Source organism: Sturnira hondurensis, unplaced genomic scaffold (genome assembly GCF_014824575.4).
Source record: "Sturnira hondurensis isolate 20B ecotype Veracruz unplaced genomic scaffold, ASM1482457v3 Scaffold0024673, whole genome shotgun sequence".
Lineage (NCBI taxonomy): Eukaryota > Metazoa > Chordata > Mammalia > Chiroptera > Phyllostomidae > Sturnira > Sturnira hondurensis.
This window is the reverse complement of record NW_028097304.1, coordinates 379-27,517: the sequence shown is the minus strand read 5'-3', so window position 1 is coordinate 27,517 and position 27,139 is coordinate 379. Positions and strand designations below refer to the sequence as shown.

General features: G+C 40.7%; 1 protein-coding gene and 1 non-coding gene across 2 annotated transcripts in view; both read left to right on the top strand.

The window, feature by feature from the left end:
• The window catches only part of LOC118981795 (cytochrome P450 3A12-like), a gene marked incomplete at its 5' end in the record, with an annotated part of 39,191 nt that extends 14,486 nt beyond the window's left edge, over nucleotides 1–24,705 (top strand). Inside the window, 3 exons of the mRNA XM_037038623.1 lie at nucleotides 19,253–19,522; nucleotides 21,766–21,928; nucleotides 24,183–24,705. Coding sequence (XP_036894518.1) covers nucleotides 19,253–19,522; nucleotides 21,766–21,928; nucleotides 24,183–24,278 — 529 coding nt within the window. The remainder of the gene's footprint in view (nucleotides 1–19,252; nucleotides 19,523–21,765; nucleotides 21,929–24,182) is intronic.
• LOC118981796 (U4 spliceosomal RNA) lies at nucleotides 21,315–21,452 on the top strand. Its single transcript, XR_005065419.1, has one exon. It is a non-coding gene; the product is annotated as a U4 spliceosomal RNA (small nuclear RNA).
• Nucleotides 24,706–27,139: the final 2,434 nt, after the last annotated feature.

Genomic DNA, 27,139 nt, shown 5'->3' with positions numbered 1-27,139 from the left:
CTGGCCAACATAGAGGCATAGGTAGAAATGCTTCGCTTCCTTGCACAACCAAAAGAAGGATAACAACCAATTTAAAAACAATAAACAACCAGAAGTACCAGAAAATCAAACTGCATGGAACTCCGACATCCAAGGAGTTAAAGAAACATTTACCTAGACCAGTGTGCTGAGACAAAGAAATATAGTGCAAATGAAAGAACAGATCAAAGGTCCAAAAAAAAAAAAACAAAAACAAAACAGAACTAAGCAATTAAGCAATAGCAAACCTATCAGATGCAGAGTTCAAAACACTGGTAATCAGGATGCTCACAGAACTGATTGAGCTTGGTCACGAAATGAAGGAAGAAATGAAGGCTACCCAAAGTGAAATAAAGCAAAATATACAGGAGCCTACAGTGAAGGGAAGGAAACTGGGACTCAAATCAATGATTTGGAACAAAAAGAAGAAATAAACATACAACTGGAACAGAATGAAGAAACAAGAATTCAAAGAGAGGACTTCCGCCAAGATGGAGGCATAGGTGGAAACACTGTGCCTTCTCCCAAAACCAAGTTTGAATACAACAAAGGTTTGGAGAGCAAAGACACAGCCAAAGAACAGAAAACTGAATTATAAGGAAGTCCGACAACAACGAACTGTTAACTGGGAAGGTAAGAGGGGCGGAGCCAGCAGTGGAGCAGGGTCAGGCAGGAAATATCCCCCGACCTAGGTGCGCAGGTAGACCGGACCCAGTCAGGGTGTGGGGCAGACTGACCGTGGTCACACATTCATGCACAGTGAGAGGGACCGCGCAGGCCCCAGCGGCAAACCCAGTGGTGGAGGGCTGATGGCAGTGGCACACTCGCGTGCAGTGGAACGAAACACGCGGGCCCCGGTGACGGTGGCAGCTGCGGCACCTGTGGGGGCCTCGGTAGGAGGCAGCAGATGGGACGCCATTGCTCCTCTTTGACCCCGCCCCCACATACAACATCACAACCCAGCAACCGAGTTGCCCTGCTCTGGTGAACACCTAGGGCTCCGATCCTGCTAAGTAGCGGGCACAAACAGCCCAAAAGATGGTGCAAGAAGAACTCAAAGTCCTAGAGTCGATAACTCTAAGTGACCAAGAGATTGCCAGCCTCTCAGAAGCACAGTTCAAGACACTGTTTATCAGGATGCTCACAGAACTGGTTGATTATAGTCACAAATTAGAGGAACATATGAAGGCTAAACTAATTGAAATGAAGGGAGATGTCCAGGAAACCAATAGTGATGGAAAGGAAACTGGGGCTCACATCAATGGAGTGGAACAGAAGGAAGAACGAAACGTCCAACCAGAAAAGAATGAAGAAAAGAGAATTCAAAAAAAAGAGGAGAGGCTTAGGAACCTCCAGGACATCTTTAAAGGTTCCAACATCCGAATTGTAGGGGTACCAGAAGGGGGAAAGAAACAGCCACGAGTGGAAAACTTATTGGAACAAATAATAAAGGAGAACTTCCCCAGTCTGGCAAAGGAAATAGACTTCCAGGAAATCCAGGAAGCTCAGGGAGTGCCAAAGAAGTTGGACCCAAGAAGGAACACACCAAGGCACATCATAATTACATTAGCCAAGACCAAAATGAAGGAGAGAATCCTAGAAGCAGCAAGGGATAAGGGGACAGTCACCTACAAAGGAGTACCCATCAGACTGTCAGCAGATTTCTCAAAAGAGACCTTACAGGCAAGAAGGGGCTGGAAAGAAGTATTCCAAGTCACGAAATCCAAAGACCTACATCCAAGATTTCTCTATCCAGCAAAGCTTTCATTTAGAATGGAAGGACAGTAAAGTGCTTCTCAGATAAGGTGAAGTTCAAGGAGTTTATCATCACCAAGTTCCCTGTTGGGTGTGCACAGGAAACAACCGATGGATGTTTCTCTCTCTCTCCCCCTTCCCCCTCCCCCTTTCCTTCTCTTTCTCTCCCTCCTACCCTCCCTCCCTCTTTAAAATCAATAAACATATCCTTGGGTAAGAACTTGAAAAAAAATAGTATACCTGGAACTTTTTTACTAGATAGAATAAGGTAGACCAGAAGACAAATCTCATTAAATTCAAAAGAATTTGTTATACACTGTATGTTTTTTGATCCTAATGCATTTAAGTTAGATATTAGTAACAAAAATACCCTTGGAAAATTCCCAAATGTTAGGAAACTAAATAACATACTTCTCAATAACCTTAGAATTTAAGGAGAAATTTATAGCACTAACCTATATTAGAAAAGAAAGGTCTCAAATCAGTAACCAGTTTCTATCTTAAGAAACTGGAAAAAGAAGAGTAAGTAATCAAAGGAATGGAACACAGAAAAACAGTAGAAAAATTAATGAAACCAAAAGCTGCTTTTTGGAGAAGATTGATTTTCTTAATAAACCTTTAACCAGAATGACCAGAAAAAACAAGTCACCTATTTTTAATATCAACAATGAGAGAGGCTATACCTGAAACCTATATAATTTTATTGAACAGTATCACCCAATAAAGTCAATAAGTGAAGAATAAGAATATTACTGCAAACTCTACAGATGTTAATAGGAAAGTAAGGAAATTTTATGAGCAACTTTGTGATGATAAATTTGACAATGTATAATAGGTAAAGTGCACAAAGTACTTAAAAGACACAAATGACTGAAGTTTACTCAAGAATAAATAGATAACTGGAATAACTTAAATTTCTATTAAAGATATTGGCGTGTAGTTACAGTGGGGGTGGAAGATTGAGAGTGGGAGGTGGAGGATTGTTAGGGCAGGAGACAGTACTGGGGGGAAATGGGGACAACTGTAGTTCAACAATAAAAAATAAATAAAAAACCCTTCCCAAATGGCCTCACTGGTGAATTCACCAAACATGTAAGAAATATCTGTTCTTCAATAACTCTCACAAAAAAATTGAAGAGGAGAGAGTATTTCCCAATTCATTCTATGAGGCCTGCATTACCAAAATCAAAGACATTATAAGAGAACTGTAGATAGATCATTGTTTCTCATGAACATAGAATAGGTCTAAAATTTTAGCAGATTGAATCCAACAACATATTAAAAGAATAATACCTCACAACCAAATGGGATTTAGCCCAGAAAAGCAGGGTTGGTTTAACTTCGGCAAAACAAGTGTAATTCACCACTTAGCAGCTAAAAAAAGAAACTTGGTCAATTCAGTAGATGCAGAAAAAGCTGTGTGAAGACCTAACATCTGACTTCCGGCCAAGATGGAGGCATAGATAATCACACTGTGCCTCCTTGCACAACCAAAATAAGGACAACAACAATTTAGAAACAAAAACTAACCAGAACTTACAGAAAATTGAACTGTATGGAAGTCCGACAACCAAGGAGTTAAAGAAGACATATTCACCCACACCAGTAAGTAGGAGGGGAAGAACCAGGCAGCTGGGTGGAGAGGGGTCCCTGCAAAGCAGTGGCTGGCGGACCCTGGGCTCGCAAGGTAGTAGCTGGCGGACCCAGCGAGGTGGCGGATTTTGGAGGGGTGCAGTGCACAAGGCAAACCTGGTGGCCCCATATTTGCACATAGATAAACCTGGCGAAACTGGGGAGCAAGACAGACCATTCAAACCAGGGTCCCAGCATGAGGAAATAAACTCTCTAACCACTGACTGAAAACACCTGTAGGGGTTGAGGTGCTGGGAGAAACTCCCAGCGTCACAGGAGAGTTTGTTGGAGAGACCCACAGGGTTCTAGAACATTCAAAAAACCACCCACAAAGGAATCAGTACCAGAAGGGCCCAATTTGCTTGTGGGTAGTGGGGGAAGTGACTGAAATCTGACAGGGAGTGAACCTAGTACCATTGTTCCTTCTCAAACCCCTCCCCCACATACAGTATCACAAAGCAGACATGGGTTGCCCTGCCCTGGTAAACACCTAAGGCTCAGCCCCTTATATGTATCAGGCGTGCTGAGACAAAAAAAAAAAAAAAGTCCCAAAGGAAAGAACAGATCAAAGCTCCAGAAAAAATACAACTCAGTGACAAAGAGATAGCCAACCTATCAGATGCACAGTTCACAATACTGATAATCATGATGCTCTCAGAATTGGTTGAATTTGGTCACAAATTAGATGAAAAAAATGAAGGCTATGCTAAGTGAAATAAAGGACAATGTACAGGGAACCAATAGTGATGGGAAGGAAACTGGGGCTCAGATCATGGAGTGGACTAGAAGGAAGAAAAAAACATCCAATCAGAAAAGAATGAAGAAACAATTAAAAAAATGAGGAGAGCTTAGGAACCTCTAGGACATCTTTAAACATTCCAACATCCGAATTATAGGCATACCAGAAGGAGAAGAGGAAGAGCAACAAGTGCAAACGTTATTTGAACAAATAATAAAGGAGAACTTCCCCATTCTGGCAAAGGAAATAGACTTCCAGGAAATCCAGGAAGCTCAGAGAGTCTCAAAGAACTTGGACCCAAGAAGGAACACACTAAGGCACATCATAGTTACATTAGCCAAGATTAAGATGAAGGAGAGAATTCCAGAAGCAGCAAGAGATAAGGGGACAGTCATCTACAAAGGAGTTCACTTTAGACTGTCAGCAGATTTCTCAAAAGAGACCTTACAGGCAAGAAGGGGCTGGAAAGAAGAATTCCAAGTCATGAAATCCAAAGGCCTACAGCCAAGATTGCTCTATCCAGCAAAGCTTTCACTTAGAATGGAAGGACAGTAAAGTGCTTCTCAGATAAGGTCAAGTTCAAGGAGTTCATCATCATCAAGCCCTTATTACATGAAACGTTAAAGGGATTTATCTAAGAAAAAGAAGATAAAAAACATGTACAGTAAAATGACAGCAAACTCACAATTGTTAACAACCACACCTAAAACAAAAACAAAAGCAAACTAAGAGGACAGCTAGATCAGGAGCAGAAACATAGAAGTGATGACATGGAGGGTTAGCAACAGGGGAGTGGTAGGAGGAGAGAGGGGGAAGAGGTACAGAGAATAAGTAGCATGGATGATAGGTAGGAAATAGACAGGGGAATGGTAAGAATGAAGAATAGTATGGGAAACGGAGAAGCTAAAGAACTTATGACACATGGACATGAACTAAAGTGGAACGTGGGTGGGAGGGGGTATGCATGGTGGAGGGGTGTGAAGGGGAGAAAATGGGACAACTAATAGCATAAGCAATAAAAATATATTAAAAAAACACAAAACCTAACATTCATTCCAGATTTAAAAAAGAGAAGGCAAAGTAGAGCAGCACTCTGGTGGGAGAGTTGGAAGGAAGAGAATTTGGAGGCAGGGAGGCCAGGGAGGATGTTATAGACAGAGTTAAAGTAAGAGATGCTGAAGAAAGTCTGGGTAAAGACCGTGGCAGTGGGAATGGAGAGGAGAAAAAGAACCTGACTGATATTTTAGAGGTAGACTTGATAGGACTTAGTGAATTAGTCATTTTTTTATATTTTTTTAAAATATATTTTATTGATTATACCATTACAGTTGTTCTATTCCCCCCCTTCATTCCCCTCCACCCACACACTCCCTCCCCCACTATTCTCCCCCCCTTAGTTTATAACCATGTGTCTCAAGTTCTTTAGATTCTATATTTCCCCCACTATTCTCGCCCTCCCCCTATCTATTTTTTGCCTACCATCTATGCTATTTTCTGTGCCTTCTCCCCCCTTCTCCTCCTCCCACTCCCCTGTTGCTAACCCTCCATGTGTTCTTCATTTCTATGGTTCCACTCCTGATCTAGCTGTCCTCTTGGTTTGCTTTTGTTTTAGGTGTGGTTGTTAATAACTGTGTGTTTGCTGTCCTTTCACTGTTGATATTTTTCATCATCTCTTTCTTATATAAGTCCCTTTAGCATTTTATATAATAAGGGCTTGGTGATGATGAACTCCTTGAACTTGACCTTATCTGAGAAGCACTTTATCTGTCCTTCCATTCTAAATGAAAGTTTTGCTGGATAAAGCAATCTTGGCTGTAGGTCTTTGGATTTCGTGACTTGGAATACTTCTTTCCAGCCCCTTCTTGCCTGTAAGGTCTCTTTTGAGAAATCTGCTGACAGTCTGATGGGTACTCCTTTGTAGGTGACTGTCCCCTTATCCCTTGCTGCTTCTAGGATTCTCTCCTTCATTTTGGTCTTGGCTAATGTAATTATGATGTGCCTTGGTGTGTTCCTTCTTGGGTCCAACTTCTTTGGCACTCCCTGAGCTTCCTGGATTTCCTGGAAGTCTACTTCCTTTGCCAGACTGGGGAAGTTCTCCTTTATTATTTGTTCCAATAAGTTTTCCACTCGTGGCTGTTTCTTTCCCCCTTCTGGTACCCCTACAATTCGGATGTTGGAACGTTTAAAGATGTCCTGGAGGTTCCTAAGCCTCTCCTCTTTTTTTTGAATTCTCATTTCTTCATTCCTTTCTGGTTGGATGTTTCGTTCTTCCTTCTGTTCCATTCCATTGATTTGAGACCCAGTTTCCTTTCCATCACTATTGGTTTCCTGGACATCTCCCTTCATTTCAATTAGTTTAGCCTTCATATGTTTCTCTAATTTGTGACTGTAGTCTACCAATTCTGTGAGCATCCTGATAAATAGTGTCTTAAATTGGGCTTCTGAGAGGCTGGAAATTTCCCGGTCGCTTAGGGTTATTTACTCTAGGACTTTGAGTTCCTCTTGCGCCATCTTTTGGGCTGTTTGTGCCCGCTACTTAGCAGGATCGGAGCCCTAGGTGTTCACCAGAGCAGGGCAACTCAGTTGTGACGTTGTATGTGGGGGCGGGGTCAAAGAGGGACAATGGCTTCCCTCCGCCGCCTGCTGCCGCGACCCCCACCAGCACCGCAACCACCACCGTCACTGGGCCCACGCCACGCGTTTCATTCCACTGCACTCGAGTGTGCCACCGCTGTCGGCCCTCCACCACTGGGTTCGTCCCCTGGGGCCTGCGTGGTCCGTCTCACTGTGCACGAATGTGCGACCTTGGTCAGTCTGCCCCGCACCCCGACTGGCTTTGGGCTGCCTGCGCGCCTAGCGCCTAGGTCGGGGGATCTTTCCTGCCTGACCCAGCTCCGTTGCTGCTTCTGCCTCTCTTACCGTCCCCGTTGAACATTCGTAGCTGTCGGACTTCCGTATAATTCCATGTTCTGGTCTCTGGGTGTGTTCTAGTTCTCCAAAACTTTTGTTGCAGTCAAGCTTGGTTGTGGGAGAAGGCACAGTGGTTCCACCTATGCCTCCATCTTGGCGGAAGTCCGTGAATTAGTCATTGAGGGTCAGAAGGAAAGAACAGTCAAATAATCTCAAGATTTCAAATGTGGTGTTTGGGTGGAGATAATACCCTTATACCTTAGAGAACATAGAAGACAATGGTGTCTGCATTTGTGGGGTCACAAGTCCAAAGTATATGGGAAGGGACTTAGCATAATGAGTTCTGTTTTGAGTTATTTGTTGGGGGCCTGTGGCGGTGCCCAGTGAACAACTGGAAGAGGTGAAGAGAAACCTAGTTAATGATGACATCCTTGTGTACCTATACAAAGAATCAGCTAGTCAACAGTGTTGATCTAGTTCTCATTCAGTAAGTCAGAATTTATTAATGTTTCTCCAAATTTTATGCTGATCATGAAGAGCGAGGGCCATGAACTAATGAGTTCCCCATTTTCTAGGTCTTAGTCTTTTGGAGCCAAAGGGAAATGAGAATTTTAGGTTGCTATAGGCCATACTGTGGCCCACTAGGCCCACCTGATGAATAGTTGAGAGGAAAGGAAGAGGCTCACCCCTGACTATACTTGTTAGGAGGAGAAGGATGGGACTGAAATTGGAAAAGATGGGTATTTCTGGAGGAGGGCTGGTGGTAAGCTCTTGTGTTACTTATCTCCGCTCTTGTTTTCTCTCCAGTGGCTATCAGTGTGGCTGAAGACACAGCTCACCCCAAACTTGTCTTCTCCCAGGAAGGGAGGTACATGCAAAATGGAACACCAGCCAGTTCTTGGCCAGTATTTTCTTCAGCATGGAACTACCTTACCACACGGAGAAATTCTCAGCAGACCACACATTCCCTGAAGAGATTTCAACACTTACCCAGTGTTTTGGGAAAAAACATTTTCACTTCAGGGAAACATTACTGGGAAGTTGAGAACCAAAGTGGCCTGGTTGTTGCTGTGGGAGTGTGTCGGGAGGACATCCTGGAGATTGTTAGTAATTCAGAAATATCCCCTGATGTGGGCATCTTGGCTATTTGTTGGAGCTCCACCTGCTATTGGCCCCTAACAGGTAACCCTGTAGCTTCCACCAGTGTAGAGCCAGCTCTTCAGCGAGTGGGAGTTTTCCTAGATTATGAGGCTGGGGATGTCTCATTCTACAATGCTGTGGATGGAGTGCACATACACACATTTTCTTGTTCATTTGTCTCACATCTCCGGCCATTTTTTTGGTTGAGCCCATTAGCATCTTTAATCCTCCCACCAGTGACTGGTGGGAAATGAGGCTATTCTTTCCTTGCCCAAGAATCCCGGCCTATATCCCAGTCCAGGGTCATCCATCCTCTTTGACTGTATACATTCTGATCCTTTGTAGTACATCAGTATTATTCATTCAGACTCCAAATTCATGTTTTGTTCAACTCCCTGTATGTTCTCTGTATAGACAGATATGGCAGACCCCGTTGTTGCCTTTCTACTAGCCATTTTTCCCACTTCTCTGCTTTTTTCCCCTTGTTCTTTCTAATTGACCCGTTTGGTATGTGCTCTCCACATGTGCTCTCCACATGTGTCAGGAGAAGCAGTTCCATGTGAGATAATTATGGCCAATGAAATAGGATGGGAAATTTTCCAAGGTGGAAAAACTTTCTGGGAAATGTTTTTGTAGCTTCTAAAAAGCAGCATTTGGGAACGCAGCCCCCTTTCTGATGTTAGCAGCTGTGCGGAAACTGAGGAAAGTACAGTAACGTTGGGAAGGAAGAAGAAACATGGTCTTTGTTGGCATCGTTTCTTGTTATATGAGATTATTGCTCCCTTTTCGTATTAAGGCCATTTTAGTTGCATGTTGGTTAGTCACATCATTTTGGTTAGTCTGAAGTCTCCTAACTGGTGTTGTAGGCACATAGTGTGGACATCCCACAGTTTAGGCTTATGTCACTTTTTCTGAAACCTGACAAGTTTATAGAATCCAAATTCAATTCAGTTGAGTAATTCCTCTTTCCAGTTAGTATTAATACCCCTCACTTTTCTGGACCAGAAAGCTGAGGCAATCCTCCCTTACTCTGCCCATGTTCTTCTTCACCCGACCAGGTCTCAGCCTTCACGTGTTCATTATCCATCCATTTGTCAAAATCATATATTGTATGTACAAGTTCATTAATATATTGAAAATGTTGAAAAACACTTAAGTATTTACACTGTGCTAGCCTGTTCACAAAATGCTTTCATATGAATCTTATAACAGCTGGGTGAGATGGAAATCAAGGAAAAAATCCTATTTTTACGAGTGAGAAAACAAACTTTTGGAGTAACTCATTATTGCTTAAGTGACAAATGGGAGTTGTTGGGGTTAAATTCTACATGTTCTTGTACTTTATTTTGGGGGGGATTTAAGTGAATATCTCAAATCAACTTTATTTGTAAGCATTTGTTGAATGCAGATTGTGGATCAGTATCATCTTTGTTTATTTTAATTTTTTTCCTATATACACGTTATTTTCACTTTACCTTTCTACTGTCAATTGTACTTACTCAAGAGGACTGTGAATGTTATTTTAAAGATAATGATTGTTTCTCTTAAAAAATTTTGTGTTTATTGTACAAAATTTGGAATGTATAAAAAGTGTAAAAAAAATTAAAGTCATCAATGATCCCACCATTACTAACATTTTAATGTGTTTCTTGCCAGACTTGCAATTGATTTTCTGGCAGTGATTTAACAAGGCTTCTTTCAAAACATCCAGCTCTCTCCGTAACTCTTCTTCCCCTTCTTTTGTCTTAGCCCATTCTGGCTTGTCTTTCTAATCAGCCAGAGCACCCCGCTATTCAGTGATTCCTGCCTAGTTCTCAACCCTCCAAGATACCCGCTGTTATGAGTTGAATGTATCCTCTGAAAAGATATGTTGAAGGGCTACCTGTGAATATTACCTTATTGGGAAACTAAAATGAGGTCATTAGGTTGGGACTGATCCAACGTGACTGGTATCCTTATAATTAGAAGGAAATTTGTATACACACACACACACACACACACACACACAAGAAATGCCATGTGAAGACATGGAAGATGGCTATAGAAGAGATTGGAACTATGCTATCATAAGCCAAGGAATGCCTGAAGCTGCTAGAAGCTGGGAAAGGTTAGGAAGAATCCTATGAAAACGTCTGAGAGCGTGGCCCTGCCAACACGTTAATTTCAGACTTCTAGCCTCCAGAAATCTGAGACAATAAATTTCCGTGGTTTTAAACCAATCAGTTTGTGGTACTTTTCAGTGGGAATTAATAGATCCCATCAGGACTTCCGTCAGTACCTGCCTTGTTAATTTCTAGTCCTTGGGAAATTTACAGGTACCTTTCCTCCACTCTGCCTTGGGGCTGTTGAACCAGCATGACTGGTTCTGCTACAAGATCTTGCTCTGGCTTCAAGAGGTCTTTTTGAGCTGTTGGTAAATAAACTTGAGTATTTTATCCCTCGATATCCTTTTACATCTCTGGTGGTAGTGACTGCAAACTTTTCCTTTTCTCAAACTTTCATGAGCTGCCTATCATACCACTAGCAGAGGTAAAATTTTACCTCTACCCATTTTAGGTTTTCAGATGGGATTCTAATAAAAAGATTAAAAAGAGAAAAACAGTGTATTGACACATGCAGCCCAAGCCACATCGCACAGGAGAAACTTAAAATGAAAAGTAGCTTAAAATGGTGGCTTAGTTTTCTGAAGATAACAGTATCTTCAACAAAAAACAATAAATTTATGGAGAAATGACGGGACAAAGGAAAGCAGTTTTGTTACAGAACAGACCTGGGAGGGCAAATGATACACTATTACCAAATGGACCCTCCCTTTCTCCTCCTGGGACCCCCCCACCCATACTAGGTTTGCCTTGCCTGCCTCCAGGGAAAGACATATCTCAATGCCAGAAATTGGTGAAAAGGAAAGGAATTATTTATTCAAAGACTTACACAAACTTAAACTAATGATTTAATGTCTTCATTAAAATACTAAAGTCCTTTAGAATACCCACAAATGCAGTCCCTCCTTCTCCCCTTTGCCCTGTCTGGGGTACCGTATCTCAGGAAAAGAAGTAGAAGTCCATGGTTCAGGCAGCCCCTCAGCTCCCGGCACCATCAGCTGTGTTGCTGCTGCGATCTCCAGTTAATCCAAAACCATGTGGCACCTTCTCATGGCCCCCCAGCAAGAGTCCTTTACCCCTTTTCTTCCCAGCAAGGTCTCTCCTGCATCCTAAGCCATGTGGCAAAAGGGAGCACACCAAAATTGCGCAGTCCTTAAAAAACCCCGACATGGCTGCCATTCCTGGGTTTAAATCCCAGGGCCAATATTCCTCTGCAGCCCCATTTCCAACTCCTCCCACAATCAGTTGCACCTGCCAGCATTCCTGTATTCTTCCAGCTTTACTGGGCTGCCATAGTAAGTCTGGGCAGGTGTGGCCCCATGGCATGGAGCCAATCTGCAAGCTCTCATGCAGGTGCTTTAACCAGAGGGAGTTCCCTCCCAGTTATATCATGAGTTGAAGTCACTCCCATGTCCCTGGCTCAAAGCCTGGACACAGCTATTTAACATATCTATGAAACCAGTTAAAAGGTAAAGATATGTTAAATGACCATGCCAGAAGTTGGCTGCAAAGCTGTTGCCATGCAGAACAGCTCTCAGTGGCCCTGTGTCCCAGCGTCATGTGTCCCATCTCCCAGCTCAGATTTGTTGGGGTGATGACATTATATATATTTCTAATATTTCCTGGACACTCTGAGTTCTGGACCCCATTACAAATCCCTATTTGGGCTCCCCCCTTGGCTGCACCTCGTTACAGTTTCAGCCTCCCAAGGGTGGCAGATTGCAGGAAGGTAAATATATGTGAGGAAACTAATGGAGCACTTTGTTTGCAGATTCCTCTGGTGCTATATTTTGGTTAAGAGTCTGCTTCCAATAGAAGGAGAATTTATATCCTGCCTTTAGGCAGAAAGGGGTGGGGTGCTTTTCCTGGACTTCCTGCTTGATAATTGCCTCCAGCTCAAAATAACTTCTATGTCAGGCCTATTTTGGGGTGACACATTTGGATTCCTTTACTACTTACTACTGGGAAGAAATTGCATCTTTAGTAAAAGCCAAAAGATTTATATGATCTGAAGAGAAACCAGAGTATAGAACTTGCATCTTTTACTAAGAAAAAAAATTTAAGTATTTTTATTAGTTATGCTATTACAGTTTTCCCAATTTTTCCCCTTTTATCCCCCCCACCTGCCCGCCCCCAGCCCTCCAGCATTCTCTCACCTTTAGTTTATGTCCATGGGTTGTAGATACAAGTTCTTTGAGTCCTCTGTTTTCTGTAGCATTTTTATCTTTCCCCGTGTATTTTATGCCTACAAATGATGCTTCTTCTTCCCTGTACTCCACCCCCCCATTACTCTCTTCCCCCCTCCCCACTGAACTCCCTCTGTGTGATGTCCATTTCTCTGATTCTGTTCCTGTTCTGGATGTTTGCTTAGTTTTTGTTTTCATTATTTTTCTTTTCTTTTAGGTTCATTTGTTGGTAGTTATGAGTTTGTTATCATTTTATTGTTCATAATTTTGATCTTTTTTAAGCAAAATTTTTTTCTGGTACTGTATCCATCTTATTAACAATTCTTTGTCCTTTTTTTTTTGAGTCTTGATGTTGGCCTTTCTCATATCCTCAGGTGAGGGATGGGATCCATGTGTTGTATTTACTAAAAATTAAATAGGCCCTTCTGATGCACAAACAGGATTGAGAATAACCTTGTAATAGTTTTCAATTTTACTTAGGGATTTCTCTGAGTCTTTACTATGTTAATGTATTATCTGACTCATTAGGACTTGTATTTATTACACAGTTTTTCTCAAGCTTATGTTACTTCAGGAACTTCAGCTCTAGGAACAGCAATTAACACTCCCAGAAGGCAGTTGGCAGTGACTAATTTATCCTACACTTTCTCCCGGCGGTATTGACCATCTTAGATTTCAGCCTAGACTTGTGCTGCACAGCCCCCAAATTTGGCGGGTACTTGCATTGGTGTCGTAAGCCACCCACACTGTGTGATCCTGGATAGGGCTCTGTTAAAGTCTTTTTTCCTTGGAGACTAGGCTTTTGTTACAGAAAACACCCTGGCACTGTTCCCAATGATTTCTATTCCTCTTCCCCCCTGCCAGAGAGCCACGAGTCTATCTTATTCGACTTTTGTTCTGAGAATTTGGTGGGGTTCCTGGAGATAAAACCTATGAATATGTACCCCTGTCTCCAACAGTGCAGCTGTAACAAGTTTCTCACTCAAGCTATCCCACACTGGACCCCCAGCAATTCATCAAATCTACCTTTTAAGTATTTCTACCAGTTTATGGCTCTGGTTAGTTTTGCTTCAGGGAAGCAGATCTGAGCTTCAACTCTGTATCTACCTAGATTTTGGGACAGCAATTTGCCATGCAGTGTCAGTTCTCTGATGCGTCTGAGAAAAACCTTGATTTTCAGTTTTCTCATATCTTTTTTTTAGGGGTATGAGTTATGACTTCTAAATTCTTTACATGTTGGAGCCTAAACTGGAAGTCTACTATCATAATATTAAAGTGGGTTTCTTGTAGATCTCTGTAATGGTTAGTTTTGAGTGTCAACCTGAGTGGGCAAATGGATGTCCAGATAGCTGTAAAACACTATTTCTAGGTTTATCTGTGAGGGTGTTTCCAGAAGAGATTAACATTTGAATCAATAGATTAAAGAAGATTGCTCTCTTCAGTGTGGATAGCTATCATCCAATCATTTGAGAGTCTGAATAGAACAAAAACAGAGAAGGACAGAAAATGTGTTCTCTGCTTGAGCTGGGACATCTGTCTTCTCCTGCCATTGGACATTGGTGCTCCTCATTCTCAGCCTTCAGACTTGGATTGACACACCATTTGTCCCCATGGACTAATGACTCAAGCCTTTAATGCAAACTGAATTATACCACCATCTTTCCTGGCTCTCTAGCTTGCAGACAGAAAATTGTGGAACTTAGCCTCCATGGTCATGTGAGGCAATGGCCAATGACCCCTCCTACTGCTTCTGTTTTTCTGGAGGATCCTGATCAATACAATCTCAGTCTCATGTAGTTGGGTCTTACTTTTTTTCCCCAACTCAGTCTCTCAATTTTTAACTGTTATTCTTTTTTTAAAAAAGATTTTTAATTTATTTATCTTTAGAGGGGAAGGAAAGGCGAGAGGGAGAGAAATGTCAATGTATGGTTGTCCCTGTGCGTCAGTTCCAGTTCCCTGCTGGGAACTGGCCTGCAACCCAGGCATGTGCCCTGACTGGGAATTGAACCGTGATCTTTTGGTTCGCAGGCCTGAGCTCAATCCACTGAGCTATGCCAGCCAGGGCTTAACTGTTATTCTTAACTCATTCACCTTTAAATTTATTGTTTGTATAATTGTATTAAAATATACTGTCTTGCTAGCTGTTTCCTATTACTTTCATTTGTTCTGTTTCTTTTTTCCCTCTTTTTCCATTCTCTAATTTTATTGAGACTTTTAAAAATTCATTTTATCTCCTCTACTTACTTATTATTTAAACTTCTTTTGCCATAGGATTTACAATACATTTTGAAAACTGCAAATCTACCTTCAAATAATGTCACTTCATGTGGCAAAAGACTTTTTAACAATGTGACCTCAATTTCCAGTCCTTTTTTTATTGTCACACATTTCACTTCTACATATGCAATAGCTGTCAACACATCGTTATTGTTAATACTTTAAATACTTATTTGTTTTAAACATCTGCTAGCCGAAAAGTATAAAGGTGTGCAAAATGACAGTGTGGAAAGAGACAGTGAAGAAACCCAGGTAAATAAAGACTTATAAGAGATTTTGGAAAGACATTCGTTGTAGAATACCCATGCTGATGAAGTAGAAGCTATAGACTACATTCAGACAGCCAAGAGAGACTCAGAGGAAAGACTAGAAAATCTCTGATCCTTCTGAGGGTACAGCCTTCAGCTGTGACCTGGGTTCCAATGTAGGAATGTAGGAAATAGATAATTCTGAGGTGGCAAAGATTTTCAGAGGTACCATGGTGCAGAACTATAGAATGCTTGTTGACAGCTCATCCTGGTTTTGCCTTTTCATTTAATGTGTCACACACACACACACACACACACACACACACACACACACACATTCAGGTTTTGCTTCATTATCTGCTGTAAATTTTTTAAAGAAGAAATAAGCATAGAAATAACTTGTCTGAGATTATATAGCCAATTAAGTAGTAAAATTGGGATTTGAACTCATTGTCTCTGGCCCCATAATCCTGTGCTTAATCACCACATTGCCCAGGTTCTTTCTGCAAGCCAATAAAAGCTATCTAATTGACTATGTTGGTTATGTATCTTTCCCCCTTCATTCTTCACTTATATTTGCCCATGTAATCTTTCTTGGGCTGCAAAGGGCGGATTAACGCTTTCTTCCTTCAATGAGTTTCTGTTTCTTCTCCTTGTAGTCCCTGTAATTTGCTCTATAAAAAGTTGTTGCTGTCTCAGTTCTTACATTTTCAAAAGTACTGGGTCTTCATTATATATTGCACCCATTTTTATAATTTTTACAGGTTTTCGTTTCAATGTTATATACACTTCAGGGAATACCCATTAACATGACAATGTTCTCTTTGTCTTTCACACTTTTGGAGTTGGATTCCAATTTTTCAAATGATAAAATCAAAATCCTTATTTTCTAAATTTTTTATTTCTCTGAACATTCTATTATTTTTATGTTTCTGAAATACTTTTTAAAAAATGAGACATTCTTTTAAGAGACAGAGAATTTGATTTTGCTTGGTGACTTAATTTGAAAATTCTTTTCTGTGGGTAACTGGGTTAGGTCAGTTTACGTTAATAGTCCAAGTATTTTTGTCCTGAATTCTGTCTCATTGTATTTATTTTCTGCTCTTATTTTATTTTTTATTCGTTTTTTAGATGTTATTTATTTTTTGAGAGAGGGCAAGGGAGGTAGAAAGAGAGAGAGAGAAACACCAATGTGCAAGAGAAACATCGTTTGGTTGCTTCTCACAAACCCTCAACCAGGGATCTGGCCTGCAACCCAGGCATGTGCCTGACTGGAAATCAAACCCTCAACCTTCTAGTTCACAGGCTGGAGCTCTTTCCACTGAGCCACCACCAGCCAAAGCTCTGCTCTTATTTTGAAATCTTTGTACATATATCTATTTTCTTTGCTCTTTAAAATAGTTCTGAAATTTAGGAAAGTTGTGTATTTTTGTCTTAGTAGTTTTCCTACATAAGTAATTTTACATGATACTCTTAATCCTTCGTTTTTAAAGCACTTGTATTAGTTTCCTGCCATGAGGTTCCTTTATGCTCAATTCTCCACATTAAATTAGTTATACATTATGTTAATGAAACATCCTAAAAACTTTTGTTTGTCTGCTCACTGGAGGTGAGAACATTTTTATTTATATTTTTAATTGGTTTTCTATTGTTGTTCAAGTACAGTTGTCTCCCTTTTCACCCCACCATGCCCCACCGACCTACCCACCCCTGCCTCCCACCCTGAAACCCACCCCCTTTGGCTTTGTCCATGTGTCATTCATACATGTTCCTTAATGCCTCCTCTCATTATCACCTATTATCCCTCTCCCTCCCCCTCTCTGATTACTGTCAGATTGTACTTTATTTCANCGGATTGGGGAGGTTCTCCTTCATTATTTGTTCAAATAAGTTTTCCACTTGTTGCTGTTCCTCTTCCGCTTCTGGTACCCCTATAATTCGGATGTTGGAACATTTAAAGATGTCCTAGAGGTTCCTAAGCCTCTCCTCATTTTTTTTTTGAATTCTTGTTTCTTCATTCTGTTCTGGTTGAATTTCTTTCTTTCTTCTGATCCACACCATTGATTAGAGTCCCAGTTTCCTTCCCATCTTTTGGTTCCTGTACATTTTTCTTTATTTTACTTAGCATTGCCTTCATTTTTTCATCTAATGTGTGACCAAATTCAACCCATTCTGTGAGCATCCTGATTACCAGTGTTTTGAACTGTGCATCTGATAGGTTGGCTATCTCTTTGTCACTGAGTTGTATTTTTTCTGGAGCTTTGATCTGTTCTTTCATTTGGGCCATTTTGGGGGAGGATGGGTCTCAGCACACCTGCTACGTATAAGGGGCTGAGCCTAAGGTGTTTACCAGGGCAGGACAACCCATGTCTGCTTTGTGACACCATATGTGGGGGAGGGGTCTGAGAGGGAATAATGTCACTAGCTTCACTTCCTGTCATATTTCAGTCACTCCCCCACTACCCACAAGGAGAGTGGACCTTTCTGGTGCTGATTCCCCAGTGGGCGGGTTTGTGTACATTCTAGGACCCTGTGGGTCTCTCCAACAAACTCTCTGTGAGGCTTGGAGTTTCTCTCCTGCCATCTTAACCTCTTAACCCCCACAGATGTTTTCGATCAGTTTGAGGCTTTATTTCACTGAGCTGGGACACCAGGTTGTGAGGTCTGCCTTGCTCCCCAGCTGTTCTCCTGATTTACCTGCACGATGTAGGACCGCTTGCTCCACCCTCTGCTGCTTTGATGGTCTGCCAGCTGCTGCCTTGCTGGCCAGCTGCAGTCTTGCCTGCCCCATCCTACAATCCACCACTTTGTCGTGAGTTCTCTTTGCCTGGCTGCCCATCTCTGCCCCTCCTACAGGTCTAGATGGATGTTTCTTCTTTAATTCCTTGGTTGTTGGACTTCCATACAGTTCGATTTTCTGTCAGTTCTGGGGGTTGTTTTTTTTGTTGTTTTTAAATTGTTGTTGTCCTTCTTTCGGTTGTGCGAGGAGGCACAGTGTGTCTACTTATGCCTCCATCTTGGCCAGAAGTCAATATTCATATGTTTGGGCCCTGAATTGACATACATCACCTCAGCTCACAGCCCATTCTCAAAGCTGGTTTTCCCTGACTTCAAGTGGGCTGAGAGATGTGGAGACTACATGGGTATTGGGAGAGCTGTGAGTATCTCTGCCACACAATCTATTAAGTGTCAACTCTAATTATCTCCATGTAACATATCATAAAACTGAGCTACAGAGAAGTGAAATAACTCATACACGAGTCATGTAGTTAGTGGTGAAGAGGCCACTAGCTAAACCTTTAGCCTCTACAATATTGCCTCTTCAATATAACATCAAGTAATACCAAATATTGCCCCCACTGTTTTCAGATATCTGACAAAACTGGAATTCTTTGTGGTGGGAAAAGACTGGCCTCTGGATCTAGAGAGCCTGGTCTGAGATCTTCACAGCTTCCAGTCAACACCTGAAGCAACAACTAGGAGACTGTTCCAGCAAGGCAGCATGGGGCTGAGTGGGGTTCCACCTGTTTATAAGTTTCACTAGAATGAACAGTGTGCTCTGGTAGCTAGCATCCAGTCCCACTCTTCTTTTGCTATATTTGCTTTAGAAAAGGGCTCACTTCTCTCCAAATTATTTATAGTTTGTATATAATATAGTATTTCTCTCCAAATTTTATATGTATCATCTAAAAAGTTAACAAGTGGAATTCTTTAATTTTTTATTGTTATTCCAGTATATTTGTCCTGCATTTTCCCCCTTTGTTCTCCCCTGCCCCATCCCCACTACTTCCATAGTCAATCCCCCTCATTGTCCATGCCCAGTCAAGCAGAATGGTTCAACTAAAGAACTATATGTCAGATAGGGATTTTGCTCTTTTGCACATTCTCTTTCCTTGGTACAGAAGTGGCCTCTCTTTTGAAGAATACAGTGACTTTGGCGTATTTTAGTTAAGGGTAAGAGTCATCAAAAAAGAGTAAGAGTGGTAGTCTCTTAGTCACATCTGTTCACATGAGATGGAAAAATCGCTGCATGGTAATGTGAGGGATTTGGGATCCTATTCAGAGAATTGTCCCAAAGTCTCCCACAGACGTAACTACTCGACATATCTCAATGGGCCATTTAGCAGATCAAAGGACATGATGGATATTAAAATGTTTATAAATCCTAAGGCCCTTTACCAAAACAAAGTATTCTTTGGAACTCCTAACATTCCTATAGAACTACACAGACTGCATTGAAAGTTGATCCCAAACCTCAAATTATCAAAACTTCTTTCTTTCTTCCCAGGCACCTCCCACTTACGATGCCCTGTTCCAGATGGAGTATCTTGACATGGTGTTGAATGAATCTCTCAGATTATTCCCAATTGCTGGTAGAATTGAGAGGGTCTGTAAGAAGGATGTGGAAATCAATGGGGTGCTCATTCCCAAAGGGACAGTGGTGATGGTGCCAAGCTTTGCTCTTCACCGAGACCCAGAGTACTGGTCAGAGCCTGAGGAGTTCCATCCTGAAAGGTACTGGGCCCCTGAGAAAGGGAAACCTCCCTGATCCTGGCTGGTTGGTGGATATTCTGATGACTGTTAGTACAGATGACTAATTTATGGTTGTACAATCATTTATATGTATGTTTTTATTTTTAGACATTTACTTTTATTACAAGAGTGATTGTTGTTTGTTGTCAAAATTTTACAAATTCAGACTAAAGAAAGTTGTATTTGTCCATAGTCCTACTATCTTAAGATGGGTTTCATTAATAATAATGTGATGTATGTAATTATTGACATTTTTCTAGTCATATACAAAGTTTTAAAAACTAAAATAGTAATATATTTTTATTTTGAACTGCTTTATTTAACAGTAAACCATAAACAATGTTCTATTATATAACCATCATATACAGTATAATATACACTATTTATGGTATATATATATACTATATATATACTGTATACATATATATGACTGTATGCATATGCCATTAACTATTTAACCATTACCTGATTTTAGAAATATAGGCTTTTTTTCATTTCTTTAAGTTCTTCTGTTTTTTTTTAGCTCTCTGAATTTACCACCATTGTTCCCACACTCCATTCTCTAAAAACGTTGGCTGCTGTTCCTTTAGCATTATTGGGAGAGTGCAGGCTGACAACCTGTACAGGCTGAAAACCCCTGATGGTTTAAGCAGCCTCAGGGCAGAGATGAGCATGGGTCCCTGGAGCTGTCTTTGGTTGCAGTCCTGTATCAGCTTCTTCCTACTCTCAGTGTTTGGTGACTACAAAAGGGAAGTCATCTGCTCTCTTTATGTCTGAGATACTACCCCTAGGGTGGTCTTTAGCTTGTTTTTCTGGGAATTCAGAGCCATTTCTGACTTTGGGCATAGCTTGAACTCTAGAAAGAGCTGATTTTTCCTATTTGTTGTATAGGTAAGCAAAATTGGAATGAACTACTGGGGGCCCTAGCTGGGATCTAGACTTTCATTAGCCTTACTATAAGTTCCCTAATGTCAGGGACCTTGTCTCATTTGCCACAATGTTCTTAGTTCTAGCTTAATGTCTACACATAGTACTTGTAAGAAGTTAGAGATGACCAAATCCTGTTTCCTGGACCAGGGACCTCTGTGGTTCCTCCAAACTCAGCAGTTCTACCCCCAGTCCGCTACCTCTTGCCCTGTACCTTCAGGAACATGAAACCAGAGAGCACTGACTGTGCTTCTCTTTGATCATTCAGTTGTCAACAGAGAGTAAGTGCTTACCATTGCAGGAAGTGGTCAAGGCAGTTACAAACCAAATGTTAAAAAAATGCCTATTATGGAAAATGATTGACATTTACAAAAATACTTGTGTATTTGACATATAAAAAGCACTTGTAGCCCTGGCTGGTGTAGCTCAGTGGATTGAGCATGCGCTGTGAGCCAAAGGGTCACAGTTTGATTCCCAGTCAGGGCACATGCCTGGGTTGCAGGCCCAATCCCCAGTGTGAGCCATGTGAGAGGCAACCACACATAGTTGTTTCTTTCCCTCTCTTTCTCCTCTTCTTCTTCTCTCTCTAAAAATTAAAAAAAAAATTTAAAAAATAAAAGGCACTTGTATATGTCATATGGAAACTATGGCATATACTTGTATCCACAGAATGCTTTTAATGCATCTATATGTCCCATCACCAGCATTATAGCCATCAACCTACATCTGGTGCTCTATCTAATGCCACTTCACCCATCCTCCTGACTCCCATATTATTTTAAGTCACACCATCTATAAATATTCTAATGTTCTCCAAAATATAAGAATCTTTTAAAAGTATATAACAAGCTCTACGCTGTGGCAGTATCATGGCCAAAGAGGTTTATCTGAGACAAATTCTTACTAACTGAAAACAGTTCCCAGTGTACTGCCATGGTGACTTGAAATACAGTTGGCACTGGTAATTTTTGAGTTTCTATAGAGACTGAAATGAATAAATAAAACCATAATACCATGTTCACTTTCCCAAATTCGAATAAAAAAAGAGAGATTTTTCTTTAAACAGCATTCATATCATCTCTTCAATGAGACTGAAATCTCCTATAGGGTAAAAGGAATGGGAAGGATCTGTAGCTTACAATTCTCACAGAAAAATAACCAGAGCAGGATCTCACTGACTAGCCCATACAAGTAGCCTGTGTACTACTGGTTGAGGAGCCTAAGTGAGAACCTCAATCATATAGCTCTTGTGGTGTTTATGCTTCAATAAGTGTTTTCATATACTGTTGTGGAACCAGGTTCAGTAAGCCGAACAAGGACAGCATAAATCCCTACATATACATGCCCTTCGGAAATGGACCCCGAAACTGCATTGGCATGAGGTTTGCTCTAATGAACATGAAGCTTGCTATCGTCAAAGTTCTGCAGAACTTCTCCTTCAAGCCTTGCAAAGAAACACAGGTCAGACACTTAACACATTCCCACTCTGCATAAATAATGCTTGACTAAGAGTTTTTCTTAAACTGATATATATACATATATATATGTATTGAATATGTATATATGCATATATATGAATGTATGCTTAAGTGTGCTCATCCGTTGTTTAATAATTTGTTCTGTTGACCAGAGAATCTGTTTGCAGTCATCAGTGACCTTTAAGATCCCATTAGTCTGGAGTGCTAAGTCTGTGATTTATAAATACCCAACTATAAAGGCCATCTAGAATTAATGCTGTTAGTGTGACATGATGATGCAGAGTCCTTTGAGAAAAGTTTTAAATTTGGTTTCAAGTCCCCTGGAAGGGAGTGGAAGCACTGCACACAGCCCTGAAGTGCAGTGATAATAATGGGTCATGACTTTTGAACGCTGCTCTTTTTTAGCAGAAGTTAGAGGGGCTCTTGCGATAGTGGTTCTCAACCCCTGGCTGAATAATTGAAATCAGCAGGGAGCTTTGAGAAATCCTATGCCTAGGTGAGAACTCCTATGCCAGATTCTAAAATAATTCCTCTTGTGTGGGTTTAAAAGCACCTCCTTTGGTTCTCATGTGCACATGAGGTTGAGAATCACTCGTTAAAGCATTTCTGCCTGATGTGCGGAACTCCCACAGTCCAGGGCCATCTGGCTACTTGAAACCTCCTTCTAGGAGCCCTGCTGCAATCCAGTTGAGACTGTTTATATCTTAATAAGACCACTCTGATGTTCTTGCTCCCCTCCTCATTCTGTTCTCATCCTCCAAGTCCTAGTTCATTCCCAAAGCCCCTCCAGGAGCCTTCCCCATCAAGTCCAGAGCCCGTTCTATAGGCTGTTCTGTTATCACTATTGCAGGCTGGTATCATCAGTCATGCCATCTAACCTAATCCTTTATTATTAACCCATCCAGTTTGGTTCTATGTGTTTTCTTTGTACCTAAGAATGTTTTTAACTCTAGCACCTCATTTTATTCCTTTCATAAATTCCCAGTGGTGCCTTATGTCATGCAGAAAATGCTTAAAGAGGTTTTTGTTGTTGTTGGGGTTTTTTGCAGTTAATCTGGAGATTTGGATACAAATTTTAAATGATTTAATTTTTAAAATTTAACAAATAACATTTGCTGTGGGCTTTTTATATGTGTGTTGTTCCGTGTACAGGGGAAGAATATACATTCCACTTGAAATTATAAAGTAGAAAGGCTTTACATTAATAGAAAGAACTAGAATCTCTCTTCTGAAGAACATACAGAACAGTTGCCCTTGACTCATGTCAAGCATGAGTTCTATAATAAGGCTTATTTCTAGGACTTATACATTTATTACCCAGAGTTTTCCCTTAAGTAGGCTCTATCAGAAGACGTGGAGGATGGAAGTGGTTTGCATCTTATTTTGTGGCTTTGGGCAGCTGTGTAGCAGTCCTGTAAGTGTGTAAAAACAGGGGCCTCAGCCTTGAGGGGCAGTGGGCTTGTGGCACACCTGGGGTGAGGCAGACATTCCCTGCAAGCTCCCAGTCATCAATGGCTGGTTCCTCACACCCTTCATAATAATTTTCATGCATCTTCAGTAAATCAGATCAGAAGGTTACCATGTTGGTGGCTCCCCCAACACTGAGGGAGTGACTGAATGAGAATAGGGCTTAAAAAATTAGTCAAAACACTATATAGCTCTTCAGAAGTTCTCCATTTATACTACACTTGGCAGCCAGATGTTAGAAAACAAGCACAACACTTCACAAAGAGTTTTTCCCATCATGGAACTGAAAGGTTTCCACTGGGAGAGGTGACTGACTCTTTAGAAGTCAAGAATGACTAAAATAATTAAACTCTATAATGTACTCAGGATTACCTTGCAAGTTCCAGCATGCACAAAATTTATACTGTATGGCTTTTCCCAATAGTTTGCCATGATGTCTAAGAATCCAGTTTAAATTCTAAAAATTCATTCTTTTGCTTAAAATTTAAACCAAAACCAAACATAAACCAGTATGATTTTGTCTCTGGCCAAGCACAGAATAGGTGCTGTATTGACATTTTCTTGAATGAATGTATAAATGAATGCTCTCACTACCGACCAGTGTTGAGACAGCTTACCATATAAGCATAATGAATCAAAGATATATTATGCTAAAAGTAATTTTTACAGGTTTGTAAAGCATTATGGTCCTCAATGTATCTCATCTACTTTGCTTTTGTTGTTGGCAGTGCTTCATTAACTAGTTCTCATATACTATTTAACATTTGCAGATTCCTTTGGAATTAGAATCTCAAGGAATTATTCAACCACGAAAACCCATTGTTCTAAAGGCTGAGTTGAGAAATAAGACTGTCAGTGGAGCGTGACTTTCCCTAAGGATCCACACCTTGTTCTACAAGGGCGCTGCATGCCTGACACTGGAGATCTCAATGTACTTTGTGAATAAAACCCAGAAATGAAAATAAGTTTAACCTACTGTACTTGATGAATAACTAGGGATTCTGTACATTCATTTAGTTTTTCCAGAGTGTATACAGAGTATTATATATTGTGTAATATAAGGGAGGTGACTAAATAAGAGCCAGATATGGAGGCATTCATCCACCCCAACTTAGTACCATCCCCTCTTCCTTGGCGCTAATCAAGAATACAAATTTCTTCCAATTTTATCAACAAACTTTAATAAAAACAAGGATTAATTGTAGTAAACAGCAGTAGTGACATTTTATCATGCTTTATTTTCAAATTCTATATTGTATATTATATAGCAACTCAACAAATACCTCTTCACAAAAGTATTCTCTAATGCTTTCCTGCACACTGAGAGGTGGAGGCGGAATCTATAGGACCAAATCAGTGGGAGCCTGTGATTAATTGTTTTTGATCATCACAGTCACTGACTGAGTGGGGCCTTTTTCAGAACTCTGATTTGATATATTAAGATAGATGAGAGTTAATCCACTGTGATTCTCCCATTGTTTAGAAAGTACATTCATAATTTAATTCTACCCTTTTTGGAACATATTTTTATTTTTATTTTTTTTATTTTTAATTTAATTCTTGTTCAAGTACAGTTTTCTGTCTTGTATTCCCAGCCCTGCCCCCCCCAGTGCTCCCCACCTCCCTCCCATTTCTGCCCCCCACCTTAGTTATTGTCCATGTGTCCTTTATACTTGTTCATGTGAGTCCATCCCCTTTTTTAAAGATTTTTATTTATTTATCTTTAAAGGGGAAGGGAAGGAGAGAAGGAGAGAAATATCAATGTATGGTTGCATCCCCTCCTGGAAACTGGCCTGCAACCCAGGCATGTGCCCTGACTGGCAATTGAACCCTGGTCCTTTGGTTCACAGGCCTGCACTCAATCCACTGACCTACACCAGCCAGGGCTGGAACACATATTTTTTGTAACTCAGCTGAGGCACTATATTACTAGTTTTGATTTAATGTTTCATCTCATCTCACCTGGTGATTCTGAAAAACAGGAAACATGTTTTCTTATATTCTTTGTATTTCATCCTCAACTCTCAACTGTCTTAACACAATGAACATGGAATAAAAGACAGTTGATTAGTCAATGATTGGGCAGAAAGGTGACAAGTATTCATCAGTGTCAGAAGTACACAGGGTTCTTCCTTTTCTTTCTCTGCTCCTCTCTCCCCCTTTAGATCCTCTCTCTTCTCTTCCTTTGTTTTCCCTTCTGTTTCCCTGCTTTGTATCTCCTTCCCTGCCCTTCCCTTTCTGAATAATTCAGTTCTAAATCAATAGGTGGTGCACAGCATTGTGGGTAGACATACATTGTAGGGCCAGAGAAGGAAGTCACAGTGGCTACAGCTTGGAGGCTAAGTAGGGTGGGAGGGTATCCACATGGAGCAGCAGCCTAGTATGAGTGTTGGAGCCAAAATGAGAAATGTGTCCATGCACATATGAACACGTTGCACCAGGGGTAGCCAGGCAAAAGCAGCCATAGCCTATAAAGACTGTGTGGAGAACTCAAGTAGGGTAAGGAGGGCATCCATTAATGGAAAGAGATGGAGTGAAGTCTGGCTACATAAAAGAGGACTGATCAAAGAAGTAAACACATTAAAGATAATGAAAACCAGGTTTCTAACTTTTGGAGAAGGGAGTCACTGATTCTCATCCTTAGAAGAAGGGAAAAACAAAATTAACCATATGGACTCAGAGATTGGAGCTGAATATAACTTTGTTTTTCTATACAACTAGATGATAGCTACATTGATAAATATCAATACATAGAGATAGATAGATATAGATATTTACATCTTTGTTGTGTATAAAATCACATGTTCCCTACTTCTTTCCACTGATAGAGCTTTAAAACTTTATAGCAATGAATATATTTCATGCCCAGATCTTGGCTTATAAATCTTCCACCTAAAGGCACCCAAGCTCCTTAAAAATGGCTGATTTGAGGGCCAGTGTTGAGAAAGTACAAGATGAGCCCTTTCCCCCTTTCCCTCCATTTTCCCCTCCCACCTCCCCTCTTGTGACTGTCAGATTTTTCTTGATTTTAATAGCTCTGATTATATTTGAAATGACTGGGTCAAAGAACAAATAATATAAGAAATCAGAAGACTACAGGTAGAAAAAAGAACAAAATTAAAAATAAATAATTAGAATGATTGACAATAAATAAAAAGATCATATAGAGATTGGGACAACTGTAATAGAATAATAACTTTAAAATCAGAAGGAAAGAAGGAGTTTCTGCCCTTTGTGACAGCATGGATGGAACTGGAGAGCATTATACTGAGTGAAATAAGCCAGGCGGTGAGAGACAAATACCATATGATCTCACCTTAAGTGGAACCTAATCAACAAAACGAACAAGCAAGCCATTGGTCCTTTTAAATCCCCATTTGGAGCTCATAAAATCTTACCTTTTAAGATAATTACTGTATGCCCCACCCATTTGGTTCCTGCTTCTTTTAATCCACAGTTAGTAAGGTGAGACATACTTCAATATTGTTCAGACTTAATTGCTTCTATTGAAAATAACCATTCTTTGGAGTGACGTCAGAGGAATGGTGGCATGATAGGTCCCCTTTGTATCTCTTGCTGACATTTCAACAATTTGAACAGCTATAATTCAACAAAGGATTCCCTGCCCAATGCACAAACACATTTGAGAGAGCCATACATTGAAACATCTAAAAATGGCCAAGTGGGAGCAAACTGGGGAGGGAGGGAGGGAGAAAAGCTGAGAGGG